Source organism: Ylistrum balloti, unplaced genomic scaffold (assembly GCF_031769215.1).
Source record: "Ylistrum balloti isolate Yb309-2 unplaced genomic scaffold, AGI_CSIRO_Ybal_v1 Utg369626, whole genome shotgun sequence".
NCBI classification, from domain to species: Eukaryota; Metazoa; Mollusca; class Bivalvia; order Pectinida; family Pectinidae; genus Ylistrum; species Ylistrum balloti.
The window spans coordinates 1,273,422-1,288,496 of NW_026781894.1; the positions used below are offsets into that span (position 1 = coordinate 1,273,422).

The 15,075-nt window shown below is 34.5% G+C and overlaps 1 protein-coding gene across 1 annotated transcript; it reads right to left on the reverse strand.

Annotated features, from left to right (window-relative positions):
* Window positions 1–11,359: 11,359 nt before the first annotated feature.
* LOC132551071 (ESX-1 secretion-associated protein EspI-like) lies at window positions 11,360–14,868 on the reverse strand. The gene is made up of 2 exons (XM_060215179.1): window positions 14,751–14,868; window positions 11,360–12,639 (listed from the first exon to the last, which is right to left on the reverse strand). The coding sequence occupies exons 1-2, from the start codon at window positions 14,866–14,868 to the stop codon at window positions 11,360–11,362; spliced, it is 1,398 nt and encodes a 465-aa protein (XP_060071162.1).
* Between the last annotated feature and the right edge of the window lie 207 nt (window positions 14,869–15,075).

A 15,075-nucleotide genomic window follows, 5' to 3' on the forward strand; every position in this document is an offset into this window, starting at 1 on the left:
CAATTGACGTCATAAATACAGTCAATGCTTTTCTAACAACCGTTACAGACGTGTATGTAAACATAATTTTACATTATCTGAGCAATTGTGCTTTACACTGTGACGGTTTGTGTTTCCCAAGGAAACGGCTTGGTCTTAGCTATGATATATAAATTCAAACTTACAAACAAGAATAAGCTTTGTTTAATGGTATTGTTTTCGTCGATATCAAATGAGTTCACTGGATATTACATTGAAAAAAGAAAAGATTGAAGCAAACCCGGCCGTAACGGGCATCATGAATGTTTAGAATAATCAATTACAGATAGTTTGATTCTTTATCTGATCTCAAATAGGCACTATTTTTTGTTTATGACGGTTTCGATCGTCGTTGGCTTTTTCTAATTTAATATTCTTTAGTCTTTATCGTTAGTGAAGAATTCAAGCAGAACAAAATACATGTACGTGGCGTTCATATATGTACATATGTAATATTGATTTGTTAGGAATATGTTACACTGTTAATGTCAATTGCTTACATTTTCAGAGTATAATAATATGAACACCATTCAACTACAATTATAAAGGTCCATGTATGTGGTTTGGAGGTAAGCTGTTGATTGTTTCATTAGCACGCCACCTACCAATGACACTAAAACAACAATGACAACGCGGGGTATTCAGAACTGCAGATTATCTCCAACCCTCGTGCTATACATACAGCTAAAACATTTGACCAATATCTATTAATTTCAAGTACAAAGACGCATGATAAATGAAATCAATATTAGGAAAGAAGTTAAAAATGTACTTATGGATGAGCTAGAAACACGACAAAAGAGCGAGTAAGATTTTGAATGAGGTCAGAACACAATAGCATTTGTTCAAAAGGACAGACTTATTTTCATATGGAAAAAGTTGCAAAAATCATACAAGTGTGTCATAAATACTAAATTCTCAAAAATAGGTAAGCAAACAGATAAATGAATAGAAAATAAAAGGAAAATTGATATAAATGAAAAGATCCAAATTAAACTGAAAAAGATTGAAAGCAGAATTCATTAGAATACCTAATACCGAGTCACCTTTTCATGCATGCTGATTATCTACAACCTGTAAAAGGAAGTATATAATTCCAAGGTAACGGATCGAATAATGTCGGATACCTATTATAAATATTGAGCTGCATAACAATGTGATGATATTGAGGTCCAAGTAATAGAGAAAAATCTAATATGTAGGATATTGGTATAACAACACTCTGATTTCATAAAACACGTTTACTTACAGACTTTTGAATAAAAGTATTTTTTAAAAGGAAAAAGCTCTTAAATTTGAAAACAAAAACCTTAATACTGGAAATATACAGCATTCAGAAACCAAAGCGATTTCAATCGAGCTACTTACAGATTAAGTCTTGTTCTCATCAGTGTTTGTTAACGTATGTCTGAAACCAACAAGTAGACTGAAATTACAACACAGCAAGTTACACATACCACCGAATAATTATCATATATATATATATATGTGCGTGTGCGCATAGGTACAGGTCTGTTTCCAGGATGATGACGAGTTTACCTCTGACATAGTCAATGCGTCACATGTTGTAATCAAATGAATATCTTTAAAGAAGGCTGTTTTGTTATCATTTATTTTTTAGAAGGGTTTGAACCAAGGTGTCACATGATTTATTTTTTGAAATAAATATTTTCGATTTTAATATGATATCACTGTTTCATTATAAAATTAGATGTTTTGCTGGGCTTAATGCTAGGATCGTCTTGAAGGGATACCCGTCGTATCCAACCCACAGCAATTAGAGGAAAGAGTCTCCCGCAAGAACACAACCTTCCTAAATAATGCAAATCGCCATTGGTATGAGAACAACAAGAAAATGCCAATATATGAGTAATTCTCCAAATTTAAATTCAATAAAACTAGGACAAAATGTTCACAACAGAAACGTTCACATGTTGTCAAATAATAGTTTAGTATAATCATAGCCCCTGACGAAGACAACGGCTTTCTGTATCCTGAAAAAATTATGCTCACTCAAGACTACATTGTAGCTTGCGAAAATAGATAGTGAATGAATTTGATAATGTATTACATTTTTTATAAAACGAAGACCATGAACATACTCCAATTACCATTGAAAGTATTCTTTTAGGTAAACTATATATCATATATTTTTTTCTTTTCGTGTTTTTTTCTGTTGAAATATAACAAAGATGAAAATCATTTTTTTGATGGAAAACATTAAAGTCAGCAATTCAACAATTTTTGTTTAGGAAATCCTTAAGTATTGTAGTATAAACGACACGAACAAGTGTTTTAAGTGTCCTGTCATCACGTAATTAACGACATCAAGGATAAAAGAAGACAGTGGCAAGAAATGATTTAATCCAGACACCATCAACTATGATTACATTTTCGCAGGTATCATCACAATGAACCAGTATGTCATATATACCACTCACCGAGTTGACCTTTGACATGCCGGAAAGTTCATTGCCCTGGGTTTGCCATTATAAAATAGCACATTCTTGAAAAACCACATATGGTGCAATGCAAAGCAGTACAGTAAAAGGTAAACACCATTGTAGAAAATGATAGAGACATGAAAAAGTCAAGCTATATCATATCATTAGACTCCCTTAAATGTATTTCGGGGACTGAGGGGAGGATTAGAGAAGGTACAAATGTATTTAACTCAATAATTCAAGAAAGGAATTGATTAAAGTAACAGACGAAGGCGTTGCTTTCTTTAACTGTGGTGAATGACTGCACAGATTACAGTGAAATATCCGGAAATATAAAAGATTAACTTGATAAAACAGTAAAGACCTGGCTTTATTCTGCATTTTTGTCTTCTTTTTTATTAGCTGTCCTACAATAGGTGTCAAATATTACAAGCGTCACTTTGCTGACGGAATACACGGCTTAGTTGGCAAAGTCAAAGGTAATCACGCCGGAGACCCTTGTTTGATTCCGATCGAAGCACTCGGCAGTATTTTCCCTGAAAGTTTGAAAAATAACACGGGAGTTCAATGTAGCGCTGTATTTGATAACAAAATATGTAGCTCAAAGGATGTGTTATCAGCCCTTAAAATAATATCAAGCCCGACCGTGATAGTTGTTAAAGATGGCAGGAACTGCCTTTTTTGTGACGTTTTCTATCTTTCTTTATGTATCCATCATGTATAAATTGAAATAGAGATTTTCTCGCGATAACAATGGTTCAAAGGAGATAATGAGAACCCCTTTGTAATTGTTCATGTCTCGGTGTAAATATGACAGAAAATCCTAACAACTGTAGTATGGGACAATTTCATCTGAAATGTATAATGTTCTCAAAGAAAAAAGAATATCCGTTATTTGCCGAATTCAGTTGTTTTTGATAGTAGATATAAAGAAATATACCAATATTTACCTCTTCGTTTTTTAGCAAAAAGAATATTTATTAAGAAGCAAAATAAACACAATAAAACAAAGTGAAAGCAAAATAGAACACTTAAACAGGTGATGATATCAGTAAAATCTGAAGATATAACGAGTAAGGTATCTCTTATTATGAGATGGCTTTGAGCATGACTTGTTGGTTATTGAGTACGTTGACTCATCTGTTACACGTAACGTCCAATTTGTATCATCAACATTGACTTTCACACGTAACATTTTACCACGAAACGTCGTTAATATTTTTCTTACAACCAATTGTCAAAAAAATACGAATTCATTTGTTTACAGAAATATTTCATTGAGACATTACTTATGGTCTATAGTAAATTGTTTGTTATGTGAGCTTGATGCTTGTTAGCATACATGATGGTTCATTTGTCGTGACCTTGTTCTCATTTGATAACGTGACATTACTTGGATTGGATTTACATGGCGGTTGTCGTCGATGAACCATTAGACACTTACCTTTTTGAAGCACGTGGTTTTATTCTCCTTGTACTTTTTCAGGAGAATTCGTTTGAATCTTTCTCTTGTCTGTATTTTTACACGAGTTCCAGCGATAATTTCTTTAAATCATGTCTCCTAAAGATTTCTTTGTTTTCTTCTTTGTTGTTCTTGTATGTTCTGTAAACATGTTATCATTTGTTTCTTATCCCGTCATGTAAGCATACTTTAATGTACTCCTAGATTAGCTTTTGGTTAAAATGTACAAGAAAAGAAACTTTCACACCAGATAATTTCTCATTAGAAAAAGTTTTCAAAAATAGAACGAAAAAAGTAAAATATGTTAATTACATCTATATTTGTACAAAATGTTATTTGCTTTTGAGGCCGTCTTGACGTTGAAGATATATATATATATATATATATAGAATATTTCAGGAAATCTGGATGCGAAGCTGCACCTTAGCTCCGTTCACCCTTCCGTTTCTGTTTTTTTGTTTTTGTTTTGTCCTTGTAGGTTTGTTGGATAGTTTGTCGTTTTGCTTTGTTTTTTAACAATGTAAAATGATCTATTTTTTCAGCTAGACAGGTAGGTACCAGTTAACAAATGACTTCGTTTCAAAACCTGTAATCTCTTTTCATTGGACTCTTTTAATGTCATCAATATTTTCACTGTTTGTTGGTATTAGGATTTATTGTGTAATTGTTTTAATCTAGAAATGATTCTCAGTATTATCAATACGGTAACAACATTAGTGATATACTCACATAATTTTATATGTCAGTAAAGCGAGTCTCATGACATATTGCCTGCGTCACCAAAGTTGCTTACAATTGGCGAATAAATCACGCTTTTTGAAGGAAATAAAATCTGAAATCCAAATAAGATTAAGTTGGAAGCGATCAGATTGCTAATCACTCATTCCAAAATTCAAATAAGATCATTAAAACTACCAAACCGCTTTGTCTTATTATATTGTACCAAGGAGGAAATGGTAGGGGAAGGGTGACTTCGACTGACTTTGGATGTGTCAGTATAAATATGGTAAATTTCATCACACACGTATCTATTTTTCATGATTGAAAGACAGTGAACACATCTAGCCAAAAAATCCTACAAATTAACCAGAATCAAATATATAAATTTAATGTTAGGTTTTTAAAGGCACTTGAGATAACTTATAACAGTAACTGATATATATCTAAAAGCTGTACTATTTAATCTATTTTTCAACACGGGTCAACATGAAAATAACTCAAATCACTACAGTAACTGTGATAAGAAAGGCGGTGTTTTATACGGATCTTGACTATCTCAGAATTCAGTGCGATTTATAACATATGTACTCGTTCTATATGATATATATACGTGTAGGCTCTTAAAAGAGTTTTCCAAATTTTGAGAAACGAGTCTAAGAAGTTCTTATTTTATGGAGAGACTTTTCAAATTCAAATTTTCGAGAAGAGCTTTATAAAATCCTATCTCAAATGAAAAAAAATCTCAGATACTATATTTTTATCGCATACAATTAAGGCTTTGACAGGTTATAATGTACTAATATGGACGACAACAAATGGGAGGCAACCATTCTGTTGTGCCATTTTTTCAATTCATGACGTAACATCATTATCAATATCATGATGTCACAATCGATTTCTGATTTGCGTAGCCAACCAGAGACCCTGCAGGGTAAGATATTAATATATATTATGCAAAGAAACTAAAAAAAAAATAAATGCCCTCTGCTAGACGTACATATTATTTCTGTGGTTTGATGGAATTGCACAAATATATGACCACTTCATTAATAAATCTCTTTTGTTTCTTGTTCATGTGGAAATGTATAAATATCATTATATATACCATGACCCGTGCTAAAATTTGAGTTATCTCTCTTGGTACGCTCAATTCCACAATAACGTAACGTCTCCGGGTTAATGCTATTTTCAGTATCATTATCACACAACAACGCTGACGTGTACAAACAGTAGTAGGAAACAGTGTTTGACTTTGCTGTGTTTATTTTCACAATTGTGACACTTATGAATATATACCAAGCATGTGTAAATATAATGCACGCTGTAGTTTTGGGGATTTTCTTTCAATTCGCAGGTTTTATTTCAATTAAAGCAACTATAATGTTAAAAAACACTACGAGAAAACGATATTAAACGTTCTATTTTCCAATAGTATGTTGCAAAACTAAGACTTTCTGTTAATTACTCAAATTAAATGTCACTTAAACCATTTTTTATTGATATCTAAAAATAAAAAAATGTAAACAGTGTGGTCTTGATCTAATTCATACATTACCGCTCGTAATCCTGATGCTGCGCATGCGTATAAGCTTAGAAAGAAGCAATATGGCGGACGCAAATACGAAAAGACGACGAGGACCTAAATATTACCTTACTGAAAGTGCCAGAAAGCGTAAGAGGAAAGAGTCAGACCAGAAAAGAGGACAGGCAAGAATTTATATCAAACATGTGATCGATAGATGGCGAAGGATGAAGGAGGATCTTGGACTGAATTCAGATTCGGAATTTGCGAAGCTGTTGCTTGGCTAGTTAGCTTAACGTCAACCATGTGATTATAACGTATTCGCCTGTCATTGATTAAAATCCAATATCCAGTGTTTGACGCGTGAATATGTTCATATTATATATGATCAACACTACTGAAATTGTTATCTGATAAATGTTAAATGAAAATAGTTGTGTTATTCGCTTGAATTTACTATTGACAACGTTTGTTTGTTGTTGACTGCAAGGTGGGACCCAATTGGGGATATTCGTTCTAAGTGTAAAAATATGACGGTACTAGTGTTATTGTGAGAATAACGACCGTGGTGATAAACATAACCTTCATAATAAACACATAGACACATGTTGAATGGTAAACAATACCTATTAATGTGTACAGACACAGTATCAATTCCTGTGCATTTCTCAACAATGAGTTTTTTCTTTTCCGATTGTAATTCCCCCCTTTGAGGCCCCACTAGTTTAGCGCCCGCGATTGACATAGACAAATCTCGCACGGCAAGCCAACAAAAAACGAATTACTAAGATTGATTGTAAAATTCATATATTATAACACTGTAGAATAATTTACTGCAAACGAGAATTAGCAGAAAGGCGCAGAAGCAAGTGTCATACATGAAACACGTGCGTTTGTTCCTCGTAATCCATTTTTCTTTGAGGTGAAAGTAAATGATTTCGTCACGTGACAAGCCATGTGACCCACTCGGCTTTCTTTGTAATAAACCGAGCGTGAACATGTTTATAAACAATAGTCAAGATATTTAATGTTCCAACGCCGAAAATATGTACAAAAACAACAAATTTGACGTTATAGGCGCGTGTATAAGCCAAAATCTCTATTTCCCGACGTTGAAATCTAAGGTAATAGCCGCTTTAATTGTATAGCACAAAAAACGTACTATTGGCAAAGATGTATATTTATTTCAATCACTTAGGATTTTTCTCAGTCGCCCCCAAGGCTTTAAAATTTTAGACTCCCAACATCATAAACGAGTCCTGGAAGGACGTAACAGCTACATGCTGCAGTTTACCTGTTTTTTCGTTCTACTGTATCCAGAGATGTATAATATGTCTCTGCTGTATCTAACACAACGTTGTATTAAAAGGAGATGTTCACTTGTGTGTCCTTTGTACAATCTTCTGGACGATAGTGATTTTTTTACTTTTTGATTGGTAACATGGTAAATCAGTTATGTTAATTTCGCTGTGCTTGACATCAGATGTAGAATTTGACTGGTTTATTTAACATGATTTTACCTAAAGTTGTATTAAAAGGTGATATTAATGAGTGTGTTTTTTGTACAATATTCGAAATGGCAGGTGGAAGACACTGGTGGTGGAGAATCAGTCCCTGAAGTTGGCAGTAACCTGCATGCCACGTTTGAATTCATTCGATTCACACGGTTCAGAATATCCATAATTGCTTGATGTTGCTCCAAAATTATCAGAAATATTAAAACTAATTGAATTACGGGTCGAGTGCACCTACCCATCTAGATTTTGACTTTTTTTTTCGATTACCCTCTATTTCTCTCAGTCACCTCCTATACTTTAAAATTTAGTCACGTAGTATCACTGTCGAGCCCTAGAAGGATGAAACAGCTGTATGATGCAGTTAAATTTATTGTTTAACTCTTTTGTATTAAAAGGTGCTATTCAATTGTGTGTCTTATATAATCTTCTAAATATGTCAATGGGATATGTTAACTGCTGATATATAATGCATTTTTCTTTCCTTTCTCTTTTTTTTTTTTTTTTCACTCTCATTATACACGTTAATATCTTCCCGTTTATTACTTAAGCTTTTTAGATAGTCTTACACCCTAGTTTCAGTGTTTCATCATCCTACATGATACTCTGCGATACTGCTAATCAGACAATGTAAAGTAGTGCAATGGAAGACTGAGTAATAAGACTATGCTATCATATGTATTTTCCCCCAATGCTGTGAGAGAACTATGCCAATGAGAAAACAATATATTTCAATAAAAATTTTATATCAATATATAATTTCCTAAAGTCAATATTCGCAAAGGGTCAAATAAATTATCGTTCACATTTGCTTTTTTTTGTACTGTCATCTACCTGTTCCTAACGCTAGTGTGCGTGATCCTGACATCTGCCACACAGTTGTCACTGGTCTCAGTTTTCATTCCGTACGCAAGTCTACGATGACCCATACGATACCCTAAAACAGTGTATAAGCCAAGCCGTATAACAGACACAGACAACATAATCAGGGAAAGTTTAATGTGTGAATCAAAATTTCACGTATGAATCAGTCGACACTATTTCGCTCTATCAAACTTACTTTATCAAACGTCTTGAATAAAAACACAAGTTCTCTATTCAATAGAATATAACATTATTTCAGTGGAAACTACTTATTTCTATGTTTTCTAGGTACCTAACAGTATTAGCGAGTCCAAGACATCGGCATTTTGCAATTTAATTCGTCATTTTGAAACGCTTTTCTAATTCGAAGTTTGAATTAATTTTTATGGAATTTTTTTTCTGGTTTTGTTAACCTGAAGTCTTTATATGCTGAAAAAAGATGGGAAGAATGCCCACATGAAAGCTGACGGGGTAAGTATTTTCGAAGGTTTTAATTTAATGACACGAGGTGCCAAACCGGCCGAAGCAGTCACGCCACTGGATTTAAGAGTGCAATATGCAGGATAGACATACATTATGACAGGGTAATGTGGTCTAGGCTAGGCTAATCTTTGTAATCACCTGCGTCTGAACTGTCAAATGATAATGTCTGTAGTTTTTGAAGCGATGCCATTACCGCGACAACGGGATCAGACTGACATAACCTTCCGCATGAAATGTGGGACCGTACCATACCGTAGACAATTATCTACTTAAGAAAATTATCGAGTATTGATGATCATTTCAGGAATGTCAGTGTGTAGTTAGATCATATTTCAAAAGTGTCTGTATCATAGTGGTATTTTTATTGGTATAAGAAATAGATGTCTATGAACGCATCGTCTCATGGTATTTTTGCGTTCAGAAAAAAAAACACGCGAAACATTTGCTTCATCACGGAATGATGTGATTAAATTTCACTACCTTTAAACCAATAATGTTTATGCACTTTAAAATTTTGATATACAAGGAAGAATTCCATCCGCGAAAGTTCATTGCCGCGAACTACTTTTTGGAAATTTCACAATTAGTCCCGGCATTGGGATCGATAGAATTTACAAAGACATGAACTTGTTTGACTTTGTGAAAAATTACAACAAAATCTACTGTATTTACAGATCTTTGGATTCCATGCGTAGACAAATGCATGCAGGTTCTAATTAGTAATGACAGAACGTTATTTACTGATAAAATGTATTTTCTAATATGCTTTTCTGAAGTAGTGTCACCAGGTCGTGTGAAATGGACGTAAAAGCCCAATTGTGTCAAGAATTATCGATCTTTACCAGTGACCAAATAAATTTTTATGTAATCACTATATGATGTTAAATTGTTCATCTAGCAAACTCGAATGAACTTTTAATTCTTCCTGTTTTTTGTGGCCGGTTGAGGACACATAAACACGTGGTGTTATGGGCACTATTCACAGTCAGAGACATCGAGCGCCGCAATCTTGGCATAGTCCGAGATAAACGAAACAGCTGTTTGACGCAGTTTAATACATATTCGACAAATGCCTGATCTCATTTAAACTTAAAAGTGAAATTGCACTTACCTGTTTGTGTTTTGTACACATCTTTAAACTTTAGAAGCATTATATATTTGAATACTACATTGAGAATATTTAACATTTGCTATTGTGACTATATATTTTCAGGCAAATCAAATTGTCAAGCGAATTCATATTTCTGATGAAGTAATAAAATGAATCCAACAGGGCTTGACACAAACAGAAGTTAAGTAAAAGAAACAAAAAGCATCGTAATCAACAGGAATTTTATTTTAATTTTCGTAACAAATCCAATATGGACATTTCTTTGTTTTGTCACAAATTATAAATAAATAACTTTATTTTCTTTTTTTGTTTCAGAAATTTAAAACCTGACGAACGTGCTAGTTTTAACTATGACAAAAAACAATAATTATTTACATTATATTCCTTTACCAAATTATACTTAAGCAAATATTTCATTCTTTCAAACATTTCTATCCTTTTGCTCTCAATTATCCATTTGTGTTACCAGGATGGGGAATGATTGTTAAATCTTTTAAAATGGTTTTGCTAATTGTTAACAGAAAATGCATCCCACCATACGGCACTCTTTGAGAGCTCGACAAACACACACAAGCAACATACTACAAGAAAAAGCAGCACACTTCAAACAAACATTCCATCAATACGTGACACCAAGTATATTTGTAAATAACCCTTCTGATGTTTCTCACAATTTGTGAAACCGTTTACCAATGTATTTTATATTACTCATATGTTGCCGTTATTGTTTGATTTGTATGATTAAACAGCCAATACCAAGACGTGTTAATAATATGCTCATTGCATAAAATGTAATAACTTACACACACTGTATCTAATGATGATTTGAGGACCATTAGAATACACAAAATGCATTACGTTGATACAGTGACATTGGTGTTCATTGCCAGTTGCCCCATGTAATATATCAATCACTAACTCAAGACAACTTCGGTTTGAAGTGCCTCAAACGAAACAGAATTGATTAATTCATTCTATTGAATTTTGAAGTTTCACATATATCGTTTCAATGATGAAAGATAGATATATAATGTTTATATCTACAGATCTCGAACGATTATACCGATTATTGTATCAGTTATAGGTTATAATCAAATGTTGAATTTCTGTACACGTGCGTAATCTGTCAAGGTAGAGACACCAACACGGTTACCCTCTTAGAGGTAAGAACACACTTGTCACGATAAATTAACTTCGTCCGTAATCAGTAAGTGGAGCGAATTACTTGCCCATGCCTCGCCTCATAGTTCCCCATCCCGATTGAACACTGTTGTAATAACCAGCCGTAGTGCCCATTTGGTTATCGTAGTAATAGTAATCAGTCGTGCCGCCATTGAATCCCACACTAGATTGGGTTGTCGTGATTTTTTTGAGATTGACCTTTGGCTGATTCAATGACCCGGATGTGATACCTTGATCGCTAGTTGGTTTTACAGCAATTTTATTAGTTTCCACTTTTCCTTGTGCTCGTTGTTTTCCTTTATTACCCTGGTTCATTCTTCCTCGCCAGTTCTTTCTCTTGGTTAACGGAGACATTGATACAACTGGGGTAGGCTGGATGGTAACTTGACTGTTGATATTCCGGCGCATTTGATTCATTTGCCCTTGCTTCGGACGATTCCAATTCATACCGCCTCCATTTTTCCGAGGTGCTTGTCTGTTTATTGCATTTTTGGCAAACGCTTTGAGTTTATCCTGAACATTGTTCATACTGAAGGTAGATTTGCCTGTTGAATGTGTGATAGGATTTCTTCTGTTACTCATACCATGTGGCGGGGGAGGCTGTATCATCTGTCTTGCCATTGGGTGGCTACCAAACGGTGGTTGGCCATTTGGGGGAGGTCGAGGGGATCTAATATGCGGTGTGTAAGATGGACGTGGAGGCGACGGATGCCACTGGGGACGGTGTGGTGGCGAATGAGGGTTGTTCCATGGAGCTGGAGGGGCAAAATGACCTACCGTTGGAGGTACCGGTGGGTGTTGAGGCGGAAGTGGCGGAGATGGTGGATGGGGCATCGGTATGTGTTGGGGAGGAAGTGCTGGTTTTGCTTTTGGACTCGGGGGTGGGGGTGGAGGAGGAGGCGGACCTCCATAATTGAATAAACCAGCCTGTGCTTCAAACACATGTTCACTAGTATAACCCATTCTTCTCATTACGTCGCCTTGTTCAATTTCAGCTGGAGCATTACATTGCATAGTACAGGTAAAAGTAGATGCAAAGTTGTTTCCGTTACCGTCACAGCCATAATATGTAAACGGTAAACACAGGTCTCCGTTCTGCTGGAAAAAGAAACGCTGCGTTTCTACTGCCCCGGGACACGTGTTGGTTCCGGATGCAGGCGGAAGCCGGCATGTGCACTTATTGTCACATTGTTGCAAACTAAAGAATCCACCATACCCACATACATTGTTTATCTGTTCACAACTCTGGGTTGTGGCGTTAAAGAAGTAGCGAGGAATTGGACCTACACACGTTGTCTGGTAGGGTCGTTCATAACACTCTGTAAAGTAGAAAGAAACAATAAAATCGACGAAAGGTAAACAAGTCATTTGAATAAATTCCTTACTGGAAAACACTGATTATACATCTATATCAACGAACATTTTTGTATTCTTTTGTTTATTATTAATTATAAGATTTTCAATTGCAATTCTTCAGCGTGTGACGAAGGTAAATTAATTATAAGGATCTACTCTAATAAGAATTATGATTTAAAGATTGACTTTCATCTGTGTCTTTTGTACAATCCTCTGTGGACTCAAGATATAGAGTATGATAATGGATTGAAGTCCCCATCTCTCGCCTTAAACAAGTCTGTAAAGGGTTTTAAAATGTTTCATAGTTCAGAATACACATATGTGTGTGACGTTCTTTTGAAATCGCTCCTTATTGAATATTTTCCAAAGTAACTCACTAAATTGCAATATTCAAGGCCTCAAGCATGACTGAGGGAAACCACTTGTTATAAAAAGTGAAGTGCATTTTAATTCATATTTAGCTACGCAGTATGTAATCGTAATTTTGAGGTGCAATCTACTTTCGTGTCTTTTGTATATTTCTTTAGTGTCAAATATGCAAAGGTACCGTATGGACAAGAACATTGTTGTTCAACTCTGCAAATATGTCTTTCTGTCAAGAAATAGCATTTTAAGCAGGAAGTCGTATATAACCAGTTATTTTCATTATAATGAATGCACAGAATATGTAAATCTGAGACACAAAAACGAATTCCTCGTTATCATCTATGATTAAAATGATGCATTTCTTTACACACTTAATGAATTAGTCAGTGTCAGACAGTTTTACAGTGGGAATGTGTCAGAAGTCACGCAATAAACAATCCAAATGGCTTTGAGACAGGTTTCCTGAGTGTTAATTAATTAGGAATATAATGAGTGGCAAACGTTATATACACTTTCATAAGTTTTACATCCTATTAATTAAAGTTTACGACTTGTAGATGGCTTCCTCTTTATTTTGTCAAGCCAAGCACGAATTCCATTTAAAACTTATATCCCTCAGTGATAACGTTATGATGCCTAATTTTGCTTTTAGTTTCATCTTGGTGTGTAAACATTATTACATGCTAAACATTCAATGATAAGTACATTTGTATACTATGATGAAATATCGGAAAACTTCAATATAGCTTTTGAATCTTTGCCTTGGATACTGGGATATTCATATTTCGTTTCTTTACAACAGACAGCTTAAAGCACATACGTGCAGGTTCGTGAAGATTACGAGCAAGTCTTACGGTACACGTTCTGATATGTGTGGAAAGAAACGTTATTTGGCTCCCTAGTAGTTCTTATGGTTTGGCTGTTTAACTAAGGTTTCTTTTATTTTGGAAAAAATACAACGTCGCTGAAGTAGTGGACGTTTACTCTTCAGGAACGCCTTATCATTTATAAACCAATTTATTCAACGACTTCTTGTAATATCACTCAAGACACCACACACACAAACACACACGCACAAAACAGAGAGAACTAAAATGTGACTTATTTGTGTGACTTTTCAGACAGATGAAAAAGATGAAATTACTGCGCACGCCATTCGTAAAAATAAGGCCGCAGGGAATTTTAAAGTAGGACATGGGAAAGTCACATTTTTTTTTATTGTGTTTGTGGTGTCTTGAGTCATTGTTCACATGCATGTATATGACAAGAGGTGGTTGGATAATTTGGTTTTTTATGAAGGCAAAAGAGCTACGTCGTGGCTACGCGAGATATGAATTATTAAGGTACAATATGTATTAGTGACTCTGTTCTTTCATTGCTTACTAAGAAATGAAGAGCTCGATTGAATGGGATTTTGAATGCATTTCATTCATGTGCACGATATTCATTTCCTATTTCAGGTTCTTGGACATATCAGGTCACATGTGGTAGTGATACAGACTTGCAATAAAGTAAATGATGAAGTTCATATGCATATATATATATAATCATTTCATTTATTACAGAATAAATGTTTAAATTGTTTCTTATTTGTATTTGGACATTTAAATGCGTTCCTATGTTCGAACGAAAGGTATTTAGATTTTTACCAATATCACTTGTTGGAATTTGACAACTTAATATTTTAATCAACCTTCCATTTACTCACCATGATCAAGCATACCCCCTTGTCCAACGAAATTATTATGTACATGAGCCTGTGCATGTGTCGTCTTGACCAAGGCTAAAAAGGTCACAAGCAAAAGGCCAACAACCTGAGGACTCATCTGAAATGCCAAAAGGCAACACTTACGCCAATCATAAAATACAAATAAAGATGTCGCGTCGATGCTTATAATAACTTATATCAATAGGTGTATTTTATGGTAAGATGACAATCGCAGACAAATACTGACGGATAAAGCAAGATTATGAATTACCAAGTTATAGGCTGTTCTGGTTACGGAATATGAATAAGTATTACATATACTGAA

Coding starts and splice junctions, on each gene's coding strand:
- LOC132551071 (XM_060215179.1), bottom strand. CDS start 14,868: ATGAGTCCTCAGGTTGTTGGCCTTTTGCTTGTGACCTTTTTAGCCTTG. Junction 12,640..14,750: donor AGGGGGTATGCTTGATCATG/GTGAGTAAATGG, acceptor TCTACTTTACAG/AGTGTTATGAACGACCCTAC.